Source organism: Phocoena phocoena, chromosome 2 (genome assembly GCF_963924675.1).
Source record: "Phocoena phocoena chromosome 2, mPhoPho1.1, whole genome shotgun sequence".
Classification (NCBI taxonomy): Eukaryota; Metazoa; Chordata; class Mammalia; order Artiodactyla; family Phocoenidae; genus Phocoena; species Phocoena phocoena.
Genome location: NC_089220.1, coordinates 172,355,335 through 172,375,218, shown reverse-complemented (window position 1 = coordinate 172,375,218; position 19,884 = coordinate 172,355,335). Strand labels below are relative to the sequence as shown.

At 43.4% G+C, this 19,884-nt stretch overlaps 1 protein-coding gene across 1 annotated transcript in view; it reads left to right on the top strand.

The window, feature by feature from the left end:
* CUBN (cubilin) overlaps positions 1 to 19,884 on the top strand; it is a 263,719-nt gene that overhangs the window by 235,285 nt on the left and 8,550 nt on the right. The window contains exons 60-64 of the mRNA XM_065870957.1: positions 6,019 to 6,227; positions 15,718 to 15,880; positions 16,245 to 16,450; positions 17,804 to 17,951; positions 18,846 to 19,027. Of these exons, the coding sequence (XP_065727029.1) occupies positions 6,019 to 6,227; positions 15,718 to 15,880; positions 16,245 to 16,450; positions 17,804 to 17,951; positions 18,846 to 19,027 (908 nt within the window). The remainder of the gene's footprint in view (positions 1 to 6,018; positions 6,228 to 15,717; positions 15,881 to 16,244; positions 16,451 to 17,803; positions 17,952 to 18,845; positions 19,028 to 19,884) is intronic.

Below are 19,884 nucleotides of genomic sequence, written 5' to 3'. Positions count from 1 at the left end.
ATAGTAATAGGCAGATTGATCCTATCCAGTTTTTTTTTTTTTTTGCAGTACGTGGGCCTCTCACTGTTGTGGCCTCTCCCGTTGCGGAGCACAGGCTCCGGACGCACAGGCTCAGTGGCCATGGCTCATGGGCCCAGCCGCTCCGCGGCATGTGGGATCCTCCCGGAGCGGGGCACGAGCCCATGTCCCCTGCATCGGCAGGCGGACTCTCAACCACTGCGCCACCAGGGAAGCCTGATCCTTTCCAGTTTATTCTTCTTTGTCAAGATTGTTTTAACTATTCAAGAGCCTGTGACTTTCTATGTAAATTTTAAAATAAGTTGTTTGTTTTGTTTTGGTTGGTTGGTTGGTTTTTATCAAGACTTTATTTTTTACAGCAGTTTTAGATTTATAGCAAAATTGAGGGGAAGGTACAGAGATTCCCCTTATGCCCTCGCCCCTCACGTGCACAGCCTCCACCATTGACCACATCCCCACCGGAGTAAGACATTTGTTACAACTGATGATGTTCAGTGAAGCATCGTAACCACCCAACAGCCGTTGTTTGAGTCACAGTTCACTCCTGGTGTTGTACATCCAATGGATTTGGACAGATGTGTAATGACATGTATCCAACATTATGGTATCTTACAGAGCATTTTCACTGCCCTAAAAATCCTCTGTGCTCTGGCTGTTCATGCCTCCCTCCCTCCCTCCCCCCAACCCCTGGCGACCACTGATTCTTTTACTGTCTCATTAGTTTTGCCTTTTCCAGAATGTCATCTAGTTGGAACTGTACAGTACGTAGCCTTTTCACATTGGCTCCTTTCACTTAGTAATATGCACTGAGTTGCTCCCATGTCTTTTCATGGCTTGATAGTTCATTTTCTAGCCCTGAATAATATTCTGTTGTCTTGACGTACCACAGTTTTAAAATAAGCTTTTTTAAGTCAACAGAAAAATCTTGCTGGGGCTTTGGTAGGAATTAAAATGAAAGCTATGCATCATTTGGGAAATAACTGGCATCTTTACTAGGCTGAGTCTTCCAGTCCATGAATACATATGTCTCACCGTTTATTTAGGTCTTGAATTTCTTTCATCACTTGGTAATTTTCAGCACACAAGTTCTGTATACATTTCAGTAAGTGTATACCTAAGTATTTTATTTTCTTTAGAGCAATTGTGTTTTTAACTCTGGTTTCCACACGTGCATTGTTAGTTTATAGAAATGTGATTGCTTTTGTGCCTTGTTCTTCTATCCTGGGTTCTTGCTGAACTCATTTGTTAATCTAGGAATTTTTATGTAGATTCCTTGGGATTTTCTGCATGGGCAGATGGGGCAATTTTATTCTTTCCTCTCCAGTCTGTACTTTTTTCTTGTCTATTACAACGGCAAGAGTTTCCAATACTTTGTTGAATAGTGGTGAGAAAAATATCCTTGCCTTGTTCCTAACCTTAGGAGGAAAGCATTTAGTTTTTCACCATTAGTATCATGTTAGCTATATGGTTTTTGTAGATGCTCTTTATGAAGTTGAGAAAATTCCCTTCTCTTCCTAGTTTGCTGAGAGTTTATGTCATGTTGTGTGTTGGATTTTGTCACATCCTCTTCTTGCATCAGTTGACATGATTATATCATTATATATTGCTTAATAAGTCATTTTTAAAATCTCAAAGTTGGTGGGAATGATTTTCATGAAACGCCATAAGACTATTAATGCATACATAGGGTGTTTTCAGTAATACCAAAGTAATGCAAAATAAATTAAAAGTTAATTATATAATTTTCCCGAGTTCTTTAAACATTGCATTGCTCTTTTACTTGTGACTATAGCTCCTGATTAACTGCTGAAATTACCTTTCTTTTAGTATTTCAGTTTTATGCTTCCCAAATATTACCAGACTGAGTACACTTTCTAAGTTAAATTAGGCTGGGTCTCAAATTAGGATGTCTAAAGTGAGGCAAATTGAGTGACATTACTGAAAACAAACAGAAAAACATAACTCAGGTTACAAAAGCCATTAAGAAATGTTTTCCTTGCAGATATAAATATGATACTTAAAAGGTGGCGCATGTTTAAGGTTAGGGAATAGAGAATAATAACTCCAATTCACTTTTAGCAAAAAAGACAAGACGTGTTCATCTGAAGCTTAGCTGAACTTTCTAAACGAATTCACTGCTTTAGGGCAGCTGTTTACTGTAGCTTTGAAAATCACAGCAAGATTTACTCAAAGAAAGGATTATGGAACTCCCATTTCCCTAAGGAACCAGCCTTAAATGCATTTGTGTTCTGTTTCCTGTGCTTCAGTGCTGCTTCCTTCAGCTACATTCAACTACAGCCTGAAGCCCCAGCTGGCTCCCTGGGGAACAGGAAAATGCCTGAAGTCAGCCACCATCTGTCCAAGTAGCGGTTGTCCAGAGATGGACATGGACATGGACATCTTTTATTTGACTATTTATTCATATAATATTATTCATATAGAAGATGAGTTGTATAATTCACTCATATAATGTTATACTTACTTCAGTTATTTGACTGTTTTAGCCAGGACTATCTGATGATCATTTTAGTTCTCCTTTACTTTTTTACTTGTTTGTATATTTTATGAGTTCATCAATGTGCTCTATTATAGTTTGATAATTCAAAAAAGCTATTTTTGTATTTGTCAGCTATTGCCACAATAATGCTGTATAACAAACGATCCAAAATGCGGTGACTTATACCTAGAATATTATTTTTATCACTCATGGGTCAGCAGGCCAGTTTGCCTGCCTGTTCCAGGATGCAGGTTGACTGTGCTTGGCCTACAGTTCAGCCTGGAGTCAGGTCTGCTCTCCACGCGGGTACCCAGGGTGTGAGCTCTTGGTGGATCACAGGAGGCCAAAACTCCAAGCCAAAAAACATAAGCACATTTAAGACCTCTTCCTACTCCATGACCATTAATATTCCATTGTCTCAAGCAAGTCATATGGTGAAACCTAACATCAAGTGACAGAAAATATACAGCTAAGTCCCCTACCTATGAGTGAACTCTGTTCCGAGAATGCGATCGTAAGTCCAATTTGTTTGTAAGTCCAACAAAGTTAGCCTAGGTACCCAACTAACACAATCAGCTATATAGTACTGTACTGTAATAGGTTTATAATACTTTTCACACAAATAATACATTAAAAAAAACCCACAAAAAATGAAACATCTTTACTCTTACAGTACTGTCCCTTGAAAAGCACAGTAGTCCAGCACAACAGCTGGCATCCAGGGGCTGGCATGTGAACAGGCAAGAAGAGTTACTGACTGGAGGAGGGAGAGGAGGTGGGAGATGGTAGGGCTGAAGGATCACAGCAATGGGAGATGGAGGGCAAGCTGCCATTTCGGTCACGCCTGACGTTGATGCAATGCACGTTCGCATCTTTGGAAGTTTGCAACTTGAAGGTTCGTATGTAGGGGACTTACTGTACTCTGTCCATCCTGGGGCCCTGCAGAGAGAGATTCTGAGAAGTTAGGAATCATGCAGTCTCCCACTCAGTCTTTGCCAGTGCACACCGGCGACCTGCGGATCCTTGCTCTGGGTTTCCTGAAGGGAGGGTATCTCCGTCTTCGGGCATTAGTAGCAGTAAGAGCTGCAGCAGTAGTCTTGTCTACTAAGTGTGTACAATGGCACTCTTGGTGCCCAGCACAATTGTCATTCTGCCCTCATTAACTTATTAGCAACAATTAATAAGCAAAGGGTGATAAAACATATAGCTTGAATTTTTAAAAATAGCATTTAGTTTTTGCAGCTGATGCGTTAGTAGAATAAAGCCCAGTGGTCTGGTTTTCCTACATGCAGACCTCCAGCTCTGCACTGCCCCTTGCCTCCGCCAGCCTGGACCACAGCGGTGTCCTTGGGCCTGGCTTCATCTCCTCCAGGCCCTCCCTTATGTGTAAACGTGACCACCAGATGCATCTCTAGGTCAGACCTGATGATTGACGAGAAAGCACATTCATTCTGACCCAACCACTCCTCTGATCAAAAACCTTTCTAGTGGATCCCTATTACCCAGAGAATAAAGTCTAAAGGTCAAATTCTATACATGTAAATTCTTGTCCACTTAACCTTTGGTTACGAGGTCTTTCAACCTGGACTTGCCAATACCAGGCAAGTCTACATGGTCTCATCCTATTTATCCTTTAAGATGAGATCAACTGTCACCTCCGCCTTGAACATTCTAGATCCTCTTAGCCTGAAGTAATAATCTCCCTTTCTTGCAAAACTCACAAGACTTTTCCTGCCTCTTTTATGGCACCTATCATTTTCTAAATTGTATCATTATTGTTGATTTATGACTTATCACTGCTATTAGACTACCATTCATCTTCTCCCATCTCAGTACTAAATAAAAAAATAGATAACGAGTAAGAACCTACTGTATAGCACAGGGAACTCTACTCAGTGCTTGGTAATGACCTATATTGGAACAGAATCTAAAAAAGAGTGGACATGTGGATATGTATAACTGATTCACTTTGCTGTACAGCAGAAACTAACACAGCATTGTAAATCAACTATACTCCAATAAAAATTAATTTTAAAAATACTAAATATATTTCCTTGTCAATATTTAATAGATAAATAACTTTCTCAGTTCATTAATACCCTGAGTAATTGTTCTTCCCTGCCAGGCATGTCAGTAAGCTTAACTGGTTGCCTTAGGTAGCAGTCAGTCCACACTGGAGTGAAAACTGTGCAAACCCCACTTCTTCATCTTGCAGGCCTGTTTCATAGGAGCAGAGTCATGAGCATTTGGTTTCAGAATAATTTTGTTCTAGATGCCACCTATGGATATATCAGGGACTGGGCCTTCGGAAGCATTTCAACTCCAGGAAACATCGGACTGTGCAAATACTCTGTAGTTTTACTTGACTTAGAAGCTATGACAGGGTAAGCCTGACCTCCTAAGTAAGGCACCTATCCTGGAAAAACGCTCTGCGCATTTGATATCCTTTGCATTCGAGGTGGGCAGCCGTTGTTTGCCTTTCCTGCCAAGAGCGTTTCCTGAATCATAGCGCCCCCTAATGTTGAAAGCAACCCTTTCACTTTTAACAGATCAAGTAAATGGAATGAGACTGTGAATTTAACTGCGGAACTTGTAATGACGCACATTTGTGTAGAATGCAAGCTTTATGAATACTCTTTTGAACGCCTATTTCATCTCTATTCCTACCAGGGCTGTTCTGAGCTTAATTCATCCTCATGTATATCTTTCGAAATTGTCAGTAAAGTTTTTCTTCCTTACCAAGGCATCACCTTAGGCTGTGGAGTGGAAGAAACTAAATGCAGTGCTCTGAGGAGTTTGTGCCGTATTTCTTTTCATAGTTGAGTATTGAGAGTATTCTTTATCTCTCTTTTGTATTTTTATTCTGAATTTCAGAGTTTTCATTTCAAAGTAGATATTTTTCTCCACTAAAGTTCCTCTTCTTCAGCTTCCCCTTACCTTTGGAAAAGAAAAAATTCAAATATAGAGTACAGTTCAATATAAAGTGGATTGTAGTGTTATATGCCTCTCATCCTCCTTCTACCAGATTATTTAAATAAAAGATTTGTTGAGAGCCAGTTTTCTTGGGATGTTGGGTAAAGTCTTCTTAAATTCAGTTTTCAGTCTGATAGCGTCCATAAAAGCAGAACATAAAGGTAAAACAGGTTCAGTTTCCATCAGTTTTGTTATGCAAAATACTTTCTTTTGTATAAAATTGGATTTTTCAAGAATAGAAAAAATCTCCGATAGATCCCATCAAGAGTTCCAAAAATGCATATAGAACCCTATCTGTTTACCCACTTTTCTAGGCAGCTAGATGTGAGCTGGTAGAGATTGGTGGATTGGTGGTTGAAGAGGAAATAACAGCGAAGAAACTAAGATGAGGGGCAGCAGTCTGATAATGTTCATCAAAGTGTGACAGAAAAAAGAAACGATATGATTTTTAAAAACCCTCCTCATAAAATTTCGGTTCCATTCTCTTTGCTCTGCATCGTGATGTGTCTTTTTTCTTTTTTTGAACACAGGGCCTCAGCAAGGATGTGGTGGTTATCTGACACGTTCAGATGGTACCTTTGCCTCTCCTGATTCTGATTCGAATGGAAGATATGACAAGAATTTAAACTGCATATGGCTCATGACTGCCCCTGTAAACAAACTAATTAGACTCACCTTCAACACATTTGCTCTGGAGGCAGCAACTAGTTTGCAAAGATGCATTTATGATTACGTCAAGGTAAGGCTATTATGTTTCTAAACAGAGTCTTCTAATACAGACTTTTTCATGGTGTATTCCGGTTTGTACCACACAGGAAGTCCTGAAAGTTGTGAGTGCTGAGAATTTTTACAGAAGAGCTCTTTTTTTTTTTTTTTTTTTTTTTGCGGTACATGGGCCTCTCACTGTTGTGGCCTCTCCTGTTGCAGACCACAGGCTGCGGATGCACAGGCTCAGTGGCCATGGCTCACGGGCCCAGCCGCTCGGTGGCATGTGGGATCTGCCCGGACCGGGGCACGAACCCGTGTCCCCTGCATTGGCAGGCGGACTCTCAACCACTGCACCACCAGGGAAGCCCCGCTGATAATATTTAAAATGACCTTTTCTTCAGTGATATAATGTATAGTATTGCAGATGCTCTATCTTGACATCAAAATAATCTTTAATACAAAAGACTCAAAATGTTTGTGCAGCTTCTAACATTAGCTTTAAGATTTACTGTTCCTCCAAGCCTCGTCAAGAGATGATCTATGGGAAGATAGGTTGTGTGGAAAGAGATACTCAAAGGATCTTTGGCAAAGTCTAAAATAAATGACAGTGTCTGTATGCAAATCATCACTCCTTACTTTATTTTCAAAGTTTGTATATTTACTTATATGACTTTTAGATGTGGAAAATATCTTAGTTCTGAAGTCCCATGAGAAGTAAATCAAGAAAAGTTTCCATTTTTAAATGACTCTTTAATATTAAATCATTGTGTCTCTCAGGCTATATGCACTCAGATTAAAAGTGCCACGTAGCATCAATCAATGTAGACTACTACACTCCTGGGGGAAACCATCAAGTGAAGCAGTATTTCCGCTCACAAGGAGCTTAAATTTGATTGCAGAATTAAGGGATGACACATGCAAATCAACACTAGGTAGTTCAGGAGAGTCAATATGCAAGTGCCTTGGGCACAGGCTTGAAGCCATGTGCAAGTTTAAAAGGGAGGATGATTCATGAGCATATGCTGTGAACAAGAAAGACTTCATAGAATGAGGGGACACTTACTCAAGTCGGGAGGGAGGGCATTGTAAGCAAGGCGAACAGACAAAAAAGGCATTGAAGTGGAAAGAGTGAAGAGGCTGGCTTTATCAGAGCAGATATTGTTAAAGCGGAACAAGAAATAAGACTGGCTAAGTGGAGAAGTATCCAGATTGCACAGGATCTTGAAAGTCAGGCTAATGGCATTTAGATTTTAGGCAGCTGGAAATTGCGGGTTTTCCAATGAGTGGTAAGTTGAGAGCAGTATGTAAGATCGCGGGTTTTCCAATGAGTGGTAAGTTGAGAGCAGTATGTAAGAAAGATGACTCTGGAATCAGCATTCTGGGTGGATGGTCAGGGGAGACTCTGGAGTTAAGACCTCAGAAGAAGTTACCGTTAGGTAAGAAGGGTACAGAGACGGTGCAGATGACAACCTTGGTGTGAGAGAAACTTTTAAGTTCAAAAATTATCTTAAATTTTACAGAAATTGGTTTTAAAAGTAAGAGAGGGAAAAGTCATAGACAAAATACACGTTTGAGCACTTCATTACATATAGACTGCCTTACGTTTTCACTGTGAAAAGAACCAAGGTGGGAAGATCAAAAGAATGTCAGTACTGGGACTTCCCTGGCGGGCGGTCCAGTGGTTAGGATTCCACCCTTCCACTGCAGGGGGCGTGGGTTCCATCCCTGGTCTGGGCCTGAGAATGTTGGTACTCTTAGGAGGAGGCCATGGGTTTGTAAGTATTGGTTCAGTCTGGGTGACAGCAGAGCAGACAAGTGAAATTTCCCTGGGGGCAGAGAATGGGCGGAGCCCCAGCAAGAAGACAGCAGCCCAGACAGGAGGCAGCAAAAGAGCATTTCTTATTTCTTCTTTTTTTTTTTGCGGTACGCGGGCCTCTCACTGTTGTGGCCTCTCCCGTTGCGGAGCGCAGGCTCAGCGGCCATGGCCCACGGGCCCGGCCGCTCCACAGCATGTGGGATCCTCCCAGACCGGGGCACGAACCCGTGTCCCCTGCATCGGCAGGTGGACTCTCAACCACTGAGCCACCAGGGAAGCCCCAAAAGAGCATTTCGTACATCAGGAGAGAGATGCTGTCTTTGAGAGAGGCTGCATGGCGCTAGAAGGCCTGGCTCCCACTCAACTCCAGGAAAGGTACAGAGTGAGGCAGCCAGAGAGGACAAAGCAGAGGCAGGAGGAGAAACAGACGCGTCATGGAAGACATGGACAAACCAGGAATAATGCAGTTACCACGGAAGGCGAGGGAGAAAGGTCTCCTTGCACTGACCGTGCAAGGATTCACGGTCAGTGCTATTAAATTGTAAATTAGAAGCCAAGAAGGGTGAAGATAAAGAAAAAACTCATTAGATAGGATGACAACCATTTAAATAAAGTGTTGGCACAGAAGTCAGATCAGAGGGAGATCACGAAAGACTGCAGATAACAAGGAATGTCCGTTCGGGTTGAATTCTTCTTGTCTGAAATGAGACCAAAGGGGCCAGAGCAGCAGTGAGGTGAGGTTCAAGACTATTTGAGCACTACCCTGATTCTACAGAAGAGTAACAGGCTTTTGAGGCAGGTAATATGGACTCAAACCCAGCGTAACCATAAATGTCTTTCTTTTTTACCCCCTTTGGGTAATTCCAGATGGGTATGAGGGCTATAGAATCTCCTTTTTAAAAAATATGATGAATAATTAAGTTAGGTATACATTATTATAAATACAAATTCATGTGGGATGTTTAGAATATGGTCCTGCCAGGGGGAGGGCTGATTGGATTTATTTGCAAGATTCATTTCTATGTGTGATTTGATAATATAATCAAAAGAGCTATTGGGAGTTCCCTGGCAGTGCGGTGGTTCAGGCTCTACGCTCTCACTGCTGAGGGCCGGGGTTTGATCCCTGATGGGGGAACTAACTAAAATCCCACAAGCCGCGTCGGGTGGCCAAAAAACATTACAAAAATAAATAAAAGAACCATTAATTTTCTAAAAGTCCTCAAGCTATTTAGGATAGACATAGCAATATTGAAAACAAGGAGTTATCCTCTAGCTTCAATATAAAATGTCCTTTTTTAAAAAAGAAATTCTGTTCAAATCTGCTTTTGTTTTCCTTTTTGGGAAAGCAGTTTCCCTCGGTTGGCAACTTCTCCAGCTTATACTAAACTGGCAGATCACCGAGCAGTTCTTGGAATGTGAGGCCGGGAGGTACCTTTATTAAAGAGATTCTCTGTGATAAATGGGACAGTTGACTCATTTGAGACTGTTTCTTAGAGATTATAATCAAATCACTTTTTTAGAAAAGTTAATTTAATTCTGTAGGTAGATATACAGGTGAAAACATGCCAAGTCCATTATTCATTTGTAATTGTATCATTATTGTTTTTGAAAGGGTTGACTTGGAAAGCTGTTAAGATAACTGCAGTAGGGAAATTCCCTGGTGGTCTAGTGGTTAGGACTCAGTGCTCTCACTGCTGAGGGCCTGGGTTCAGTCCTTGGTCAGGGAACTAAGATCCTGCAAGCCGTGCAGTGTGGCCAAAAAAACAAAGCGAAAAACAAAAATAAAAAACAACAACTGGCAGAAAGGAGGCGCCTCCTTCCTAGCACTGCCCAGCTTCTTAATGCAATCAGTGCCCCTTGGAATAGCCAGAATTTTCTAATGATTCTTTGACCATCTGAAGTGAAAGGTCATCTATGCCATAGCCTAGCCATATACATAATTTCAATTTATAACTATGCTAAATACAATGAAAAGGAGAAATAAAAGGAAAGCCTGTAGAATAGTGTGTATTTCAATATGTAAATGCTCTGATACAGCTATGCTAAGCCACTAGATAAAGTAGTCAGATTCTTCTAATATGTGGACTTGCGGCAATGCACAGGCATACATTTAAAGTGCTACGGGGTAGCTCTGTTTGCAACTTAAATGTCAATAGCAGCGCCCATCCACAATATGAATTTCCGGAATGGTGGAAGACTCAAATCAAAGGGTTCTAAACAGAACAAACTACAGACTTCCCTCAACTTACGTAATAATTGCCTTCTTGGAAATTTGGTATATATTAAAACCGTGCAAAATATTTTTGTGTTTATATACAGAATGGGCTTAGGTCCTGGGATAAAGAATTTTAAACAGTTTCATTACACACATGTCTGGTGGGACATTCATAGGTATGTAGGACCTAGAATAAATCTTCACTTTGCAGACGCGTCCTGAATTTTGATGGGATTCCGCAGCGTGGTTTCTAAGTGCTAGACGCCAGCTATAGCCTCAGACTATTGTGATGAGCCCAAAACACCACACTTGTGCAAAACAATCCCTAGGGGATGGCACTGTTCCCATGGAAAACTTCTATCTTAACCCACTGGGCTTAACCATTCAGTCTGTGATTGGCCGTGGGTGGAGGGCTGTCCATCTCTGGGGAGGCATCAGCAGTTATGGAGGCGTCAGATCCCTATCCTTATGGGGTGGTACCTACTGTTCATTCATTCCATAAATGTTAATTTGAGCACCTACTATATGCCAGACACTGGAAAAGAGCATTGAGATTACGTAATAGTCATATTAATAATATTGATGATTTCATACGATAATACTACTTTTTATTGTTATATAAAAATTCCTGCAGTTAGAGGGGATTCTCGTCATTGCCCCTTAGTGGATCTTCCTGAGATCACTGGCACCAATAAAACGTTTTCCCAAAAAGTTTCTGTAAAGGATCAGAGTTCAACCCCAAACCTAAAAAATCGCTCTCTACTCTCATTCTCATCCCAAATTATGCCCAGGCCTGTTGTCCTGTGGACCCTGTCAGAAGTCCCACAGTACAATCAAAGAATTCATGAAGACACTCTGAGATGCAATGTAGAGATGCTTCAAATAAGACTATCAAAATTCCCCCGTTATCACATTCCCAGGGAAATGTTAAATAATAAAGTCCTAAGGAAACTAATGTCTAAAATTACGGAGTTAAATTTTTTTTTCAAATTATTATTTTATTTATTTTTTGACTGTGTTGGGTCTTCGTTTCTGTGCGAGGGCTTTCTCTAGTTGCGGCGAGCGGGGGCCACTCTTGATCGCGGTGCGCGGGCCTCTCACTGTCGTGGCCTCTCTTGTTGCGGAGCATAGGCTCCAGACGCGCAGGCTCAGTAGTTGTGGCTCACGGGCGCAGTTGCTCCGCGGCACGTGGGATCTTCCCAGACCAGGGCTCGAACCCGTGTCCCCTGCATTGGCAGGCAGATTCTCAACCACTGTGCCACCAGGAAAGCCCTGGAGTTAAATTAAAAAAAAATTAAAGCCCAATATCAAAGCCTATTGCCTTCATGCATTAAAAGTTCATAGAAATTAAAATCCCAAAATGTCCTTCCCTACTTTCTTTAGCTGCTCCAATCGATGGCTGAGCAAAGGAGAGGATCTGGCAGAAGGTGTAGTCGGAGGCTCTCTTCCACTAGATTATTTGTGCAATTCCTTCCGGGCCTTAACTAGATTCTAATACGTGCCACCGTTAAAGAGGTTTACAAGCCGAGTAAACACAAAATTCCTCTCAGCACTTATCTGCGTCCACAAGACTTAAGACTTAGGGCATAATTCAAGCCCCAGGCCCAAAGCCGTCATGGCATTGGTGTGTGCTCCCGGAAGGCACTGCGCAGCTGCTGGTGACGGTGCCGCTCCCGGCACCATTTACCTCCTAGTGCGCGTAGGGTTTCGCATCAGCAGCGCTGCTTAGGGTTCCTCCTGCCATTCTCTATAAAGCCACCCTGCGCGAGGTCGTGGTGGAGGCGTCAGGGATGGGAGAGCAGGGGAAGAAAATATGGCCTCGGTTACACAGGGGGCCGGGAGCCTCCATCAGCTGCCCTATTTCAGCTCCATTGGGAGAAATTTTATGGTAGCAGTGAGTGAGCTAATGCAAACGCCAGCTCGAGGCCGGGCACGTAGGACACTTCCTTCCATCATACTGACCAGTCACCTACTTAAAACCCAAATCGGATCTTACAACTCATGTAGGGGAAGATACACAGTCCTTCGCACGAAGTGTGGGAAACGTCAGTCTCGTCCCAGTGAACTTTCCCAATCCCACCTCTGTTCTCTCACCCCGATCTCCAGGTTGGTCACAGTGTGGGCAGGTGTTGACACACGCCAGGCCGTTTTCATTTCCGTGGCCTTCCATACCTTGTCCATCAGGGTGGGATGCCCTTCCTCTCTTCTAGGTCTGGAAGGTCTCTACTTACTTTCAAATACCAGTTCAAATGTCCGTGTGAGGTTTGTCCTGGCTCGATCATCTGGGTTACCCTGATACATTGAATTCTTCTCCTGTAGCACTTAACGTTTCTCTATTTTACGTATAATTCACACACACATATATTTAATTTATGAATATCTCTGTCTCATTATTTGTGAATCAAATTAGTGTCTGGAAAGTGCTTTATGCATCCCTGTATACACAGAACCTTGGTTGGAGGCCTGGCACACAGTACATAGAATAAAAATGCTTGCCAATATAACGTGATTATAGAGGCAGCAATGGTTATAAAATTTTAACTTGTTTACCAGAAAAGGTACATTACCTAAAACTTGGCAAATCTGCTCTTCTATAAAATGAGGGGATTAGATCACTCAACTCTCCGGTTTCTTTTGGCTTTAAAATTTTACTAAAATCGTTTAAGCAGGAGAAACAGTGTCATCTAGTGGTAAATTTGTTTTGTGTTTATTTTGACTTGACTGTTTTTAACCATTTCTATTTTATGTATTCCCAGCCTTTTAAAATAATGTCAGCGGTAATGGCTATGCTGAGGTTTATAACACACCATTGTTCTGTTATAAATTCAATATTTGGATAGGCACACAGATACTTGTTTTAGAAATGCAGTAGAGATTACTCAGGTGGAGAACACTTGTTTGTTTTGAAAATTTGATGTTAGAGTTTTTTTTTTTTAAAGGTCAAGTCTTTATTTATTAATTAATTTATTTTTGGCTGCGTTGGGTCTTCGTTGCTGTGCACGGGCTTTCTCTAGCTGCAGTGAGCAGAGGCTACTCTTCGTTGCGGTGCGCGGGCTTCTCATTGCAGTGGCTTCTCTTGTTGTGGGGCATGGGCTTAGTTGCTCCGCGGCATGTGGGATCTTCCTGGACCAGGGCTCGAACCCGCGTCCCCTGCATGGGCAGGCAGATCCTTAGCCAATGCATCACTAGGGAAGTCCCAACACTTTGTTTTCTAGTAATGCGTTTGAGAGAAATCCAAGCACTCGCTACTTCAACGGACATTTGCTGAAGGCTCTTGTGGGAATTGCTCTGGGTGCTGGCAACACACAGTGGAATCAAAGTCCTCTGCCCGTGGGAATTACATGCTTGGTGGGTGAGAGACCAGAAGAGGTAAATAAGCAATAAATAAGGTATGTTTTTTGGCTTCCCTGCTGGCGCAGTGGTTGAGAGTCCGCCTGCCGATGCAGGGGACGCGGGTTCGCGCCCTGGTCCTGGAAGATCCCACATGCTGCGGAACGGCTGGGCCCGTGAGCCATGGCCGCTGGGCCTGCGCGTCCGGAGCCTGTGCTCCGCAGCGGGAGAGGCCACAGCGGTGAGAGGCCCGCGTACCGCAAAAAAAAAAAAAAATAATAATAAGGTACGTTTTGATCATCGTAGGGAAGAAGAACAGGAAGATATTGGGGAAGTGCCCGTTAGATAGGGTTGGGCTCTCTGAGGAGGAGGTGTCTGAGCTGAGACCCCATGATGCTGTCCAAGGGCTGAGCAGAAAGCTCCTGGCAGGAGGGGGAGCTCAGAGAGACTTGTCAGGGCCTGGGGGAGTTACAGGAATGTGGGGAGGGGGCGACGGCCAAGAGCGGCCCAGGCCAGACCAGAGAGGGCCTTGTAGACCACGGTAAAGAGGGTGGAGTTTTACTTCAGATGCAGTGGGGATCCATGGGGATATTGTAGGCCAAGCAGGAGTGTATTCTACTCTAAGCTTGCAAATGTTCAGGCAGCTCGGTGGAGAATGCTCTGTGGAACCAGAGCTGTCAGGAAATGTTATAACAATACAGGTGAAGGAGCACTGTGGGAGCAGTGGACATGGAACCCTTGGGATAGATGTTGAAGGTGGAACAAAGTAGATGCGGGGTCAGGAAGACACAGGGAGGAATCAGGGCGGCTGAGGCGTTAGGCTTGAGCCCTTTACTGACATAAAGACGACTTGGGGAGAGCAGGCTTGGGGGGGTGGGTAGCGGGAGAGAGGAATCACTTTTTCATTCCTTAGATATTTATTGAGTGCCTTTTGTGTGCCACTCTTCTGAAAACTGGGCACCTATCAGTGAATAGAACAGACAGCAGCCTGTGCTTTCATGGAACTTGCATTCTCTTCAGAGGGGAAGACAGTAAATTAAATTATATATGAAGATATACATACGTATGATGTAGAAGGTAATACATGCTCTGGAGAAAAAGTGAAGCTGGGAAGGAGAAAGGGGATATTGGGAGAGCTTGCATGTTAAATAGGGGTGTTCAGGGAAGGTTTCAGTGAGTTAGTGGTATCTGAGTAAAGGCCTAAAGCAACAGAGGGGAATGAAACCAGGTGGATAAATAGGAGGGCATTCCAGGCAAAGGGAATTGCAGACACAACAGCCAGGATGCAGGAGTGCCGGGATCGCGCAGGGAGCAGAGCAAAGAAAGTGGCAGTGAGAGGTCAGATCGGAAAGGCGGGGAATGGGGCTGGGAGCAGATGCTATCAGGCCTCGAAGGCCGTCGTAACGGCTTCGAGTGGATGAGAAGGAGTGAGGAGGGTTCTCGGCAGAGCAGTGACCTGGTCTGACTTACATTTAAACTATAGCTTCTGGCTGATGTGCTGAAGACAGCTTCTAGAGGGTCAAGAGCAGATCAGGGGGACCCGTGGGGAGGCTGCAGTGAGAATCAGGCGAGAGACCATGATGGTTTGGAGCAGCACGGCAGGGAGGGCGGAGGTGACAGTAGCGATGGGTTTGCTGGCTCTAATGCCACATCATTTTTTAAATCGAATTTTACTTTCCCAATGAGAAAAAAAAAACTTCAGGCAATATACCAGGTTTTTACTAAAAATCATTATAGTATAATTGATTCAATAGCAATTCTGTTCCTAAATTAAAACTAGCTTTAAGAACATTAGTGTAGGGACTTCCCTGGTGGTGCAGTGGTTAAGACTCCGCGCTCCCAATGCTGGGGGCCTGGGTTCAATCCCTGGTCAGGGAACTAGATCCCACATGCATGACGCAACTAAGAGTTCACATGCCGCAACTAAGGAGCACACGTGCCACAACTAAAGAAGCCAGCGAGCCGCAACTCAGGAGCCCTTGAGCTGCAGTTAAGACCCGGTGCAACCAAATAAATAAATAAAAATAAATATTTTTTTAAAACAGAACATTAGTGTAAGATTCTTAACCATGACCTGTCGTAACTTCATGTCCATTTTAGTGTACAATGTGCAGCTTCTTTGTGAATAATGGATAACTAATGAGCTGTTTTTCTTTTCAGTTATATGATGGGGACAGTGAAAATGCCAACTTGGCTGGAACATTTTGTGGTTCCACCGTACCTGCTCCATTTATTTCTTCTGGGAACTTCCTTACAGTTCAATTTGTCAGTGACTTAACTTTAGAAAGGGAAGGATTTAATGCTACATATACCATCGTGGACAGTGAGTAAACTGAGACATTTTTACAGAGTGTGAAAGACATGTGTATTTATGCACTAAAAATACTGCCGTGCTTATATCTATACTCAGTGTTAATTACTAAACTCAATGTTAATTACTATGCTCAATGCTAATGACTGTCTAAGTGCAATGTCAGTTACTAAACACCACGTTAATTACTCCGCGTTTTAATCCATGGTACAAATTTGGTACAATTCTTAGTCAAGAATATAGACCATAAATCCTTCATAGAATGATGTAAATATAGCTCCTTTGGGCTGGAAGAGTAAGGAAAGCAGAATTTTAAATATGTGTGATGAGTTACAAGTAAAATGTCTTCTAAGTTGTGTCTTTCTTCCCATCTCAGTGCCTTGTGGCGGAACATATAATGCAACTTGGACCCCACAGAGTGTTTCGTCACCCAATTCATCAGACCCAGCTGTCCCATTTTCCACCTGTACTTGGGTCATTGAAGCTCCTCTACATCAGCAGGTCATGATTACTGTGTGGGCACTCGAGCTGCACTCACAAGACTGTGACCAGAACTACTTAGAGTTTCAGGACCCACCAGAGGTAACAATTATAGGATGAATGACAGTCACACGTATGGCCTTTTCACCAGTATTTGCAAAACACTTGAAGTACTGAGGGCATGACTAAAGAAGACCTCGGAGTTACTTCCAGCCTAATGTGGTTTTCAGCCATTTACAAAACCCTCTATTTATAGGCATTAAGAAACCTGAACTTGGTCTGTAGGTCATGTGCCTAAGGAACATCTGGGTGTCTTGGTAAAAGTGCCTGCGCCTGGGCCCACCCTCAGAGACCAGTTCCCCTACTTACGCCCATTAACCTGCATTTCTGATGAACTTCTCTGGTGTTCTGACAGCAGTGCTCCATGGAGAAGCACTTCTGCAGTCAGCGGGATCTGTGTGTGGAACGAATTGGAAGGAAGAGTTAAGAAGGCGTTTGGTACCAGTCTAGTGGGACTATAGTCATGGTTAAGAACATAGAGCAAAGCTCTGTTGGTTTAAAAACAAAATGATGAGTCTGAATTGCCCATGGGGTTAGATGTTGAGGAGACGGTTGACCATAGCGGTGTAATGGCGACAGAATGCCTGAAGATCAGGGCGTCATCATCGTGTGAGTAGGTAGTAGCGGTACGAGAGCGATCAGATTATTCCGGGAACGTGTGCAGAGGGAGGGCTCCTGAACTGAGGGTGACGCCTAGCGGGGGCTCCTGGGAACGCCCGGGCTGTCTCTCTCCGGATCGAGGAGGTCATCCACTCCGGGTTTGCTAAGCGGCGGTGAGGCAGGGCCAGTAGCGGTGCTGGTTAGCCTTACAGAGTTCAGAGCAATGGAGAAGCCCCGGTAGAACTGAGCTCCTCCGACAGCCTGGATGCGCTCTGAGCGACGGCACAGGCCTTGGATAGGAAGCGGAGGGAGACGGAAGGTCTTTTTTTTTTTTTTTTTTTTTTTGTGGTATGTGGGCCTCTCACTGTTGTGGCCTCTCCCGTTGCGGAGCACAGGCTCAGCGGCCATGGCTCACGGGCCCAGCCGCTCCGCGGCATGTGGGATCTTCCCGGACCGGGGCACGAACCCGCGTCCCCTGCATCGGCAGGCGGACTCCCAACCACTGCGCCACCAGGGAAGCCCCGGGAAGGTCCTATTTTCAGTAGGCAGGCGTCCACCCCATGGTTTCAGCAGAAATGTGGCCTCCCTACCTCCCACCCACACCCCTCGAAGACTGCGAGACACCTGTAGATTCCAAGGCCAAGGTGAAGTCTTACTGCAGAGTGCATTAAACTCTGTAACTGGTCTCCATGGCTGAATATTTAAGCCATATTTTTGTATGCAATTTAAGTTCTGCTGTGGCCTATTCTCTTTTGATACTAAATCTACCGGCATTTGGCTTCCGTTTCATTTCAGAGTAATGGAAATCCAGGAATTCGGTTCTGCGGCAGAAATGCTTCAGCTGTACCCACATTTTATTCTTCCATGAGCACCGCAGTCGTCACTTTTAAATCGGAAGTTTTTAACATAAACTCTAGAGTGGGTTTTACCTATCAGATTGCAGGTGAGCTCTGAGATTTCATCTTTTATTCAGAAAAACTGCCATTATTACAACTACAGCTAGAATTGACCCCCTTGAGTAAATTAAGGTTTGTTGACATAAACCACACCCAAATGAGGTAAGACTCTTTACTAGAAGCCAGGCCCAATATAGCAAATTACTAAAGTTGACTTCTGAAGAGGTAAAGCGAATAAAATATTAATTAAAATATCGAGAATGGCAGCATATCCTTCAAAGTTCATGTCATTAATTAAAAAATATACCAGTTATTGTATTAATTATTCACTTAACCATGTAGAAGAATCACTATATCTTAGAAAATTACTTTGGAAAAACCAAGGAACCTTGAAAGAATTACTTGATTCTGTCACTGAGAAGTTTATTTCCAGAGAACACTTTATGTAATGTTCATTTCAAGCCTGATTAAAACCAAAGCTGCCTTTGATTAAAACAAACAAATGAAAACGCTCTGGGTAATTTTTACCAACCATGGTCAAGAACGGTAAGTTGCCAGTTCTATCAGAACAAATAATTCATCAAAGGATTTAAAGAAAAATCTTCTTCAAGAGCCTTTATGCCCGAAGAGTCTAAATGTCATCAGAAAAGCATGGAGAATGCTAGAATGTTTGTTCTCACAGGAGAGGGTGCACATTTACTCATTTACTATCTCACACGGGGGTGTTTTGTGTGAAGACACTGCACTGCATTTGCTCAGTGTGTCGTTCGCTTTAAGTCTTGGGATCTCAGTAATCTCAAAGGTAAATGGAGGGGCGAGGTTAGCTTCTCTTCTGAAGTTTGTTCCCATTTAATAAGCTCTTTGAATTATTCCTGTCAAGTTGAAGGAGCACTAAATACTGTGCGGTGTACGTTAATGACGACTGTTGTCTTTCCTCTAAGATTGCAACCGAGAATATAAGAAGGCATTTGGCAACCTGAGGAGTCCCGGCTGGCCGGGTGGCTACAGCAGTAACATGGACTGCACAGCTGTGCTCACAGCCCCTCATAACCACACCATCTCTCTCTTCTTTCACTCCTTTGACATCGAGGACTCAAGTGACTGCACCTGTGATTTCTTGGAGGTAACATACATTTGACTATCATGTAAAGAATTATTTAGAAGATAATGGATCCCTTAAGATTTTTCTCGTTTTTCTCTGCTACTCATATCCCTTCCTCATTTCATTAAATTATTCATTATCCTTTCATTGCCTAAATGCTTAGGCAATTGCCAACCATCTCCTAGGTCCAGACACCAGAAATCCAGGAGGGAACAAGACATATTCAGGGTCCCCTGGAGGCTCACACTTCCGTGGGAAAGACAGACAGGAAGTTGTCCATCCTGTTGACTATCAGAGCCAGCACGGTTAGGGGCACCTAATTAGTCTGGGAACAGAGAAGTTTTCTTAAAGGAGCTAACGTGTGAGTTGAGACCGGAAGTGAGGGAGGTCCAAGTGCAAAGTGCTAGTTTTGGACACAGATGAGAACTCTGACTTTAAGGGTGCCTGGTGTCGAGGTAAAAATGAAACTATGCGAGACTGAATAGTTTGGGTGATTTCCCTGCCGGCCACAGTAAGTCTGGAGCATCTTCAGTGTTCTCTAAGGAGAGTCTTTCCTTGACGCGTGTTGGGCAGAGGAAGGTAGAGTGGTCTGTTCCTTCTTCCCCATCTGGATGAAGAAGCACCTTTGCTGTTTGCCTGTCCCCCACCCCACCGAGAGAGAACCCTCCTGTGTCTGGAACTCGCTGCCCATATTTTGCCATAAAAACCCTCCAGCTCCCTCCAGCGTCCTTTGCAGACTCTGTTGGAAATGTATTCACTCCTAGGAAATAAACTGAGGTGCCCTGTCAGGCTTGTATGTACAAAGATGCTGAATCCCTCTGAACTGAATTCACATCGAAACCTTAGCCCAAGACACCCGAAGTCGGCTTTGTTTCGTG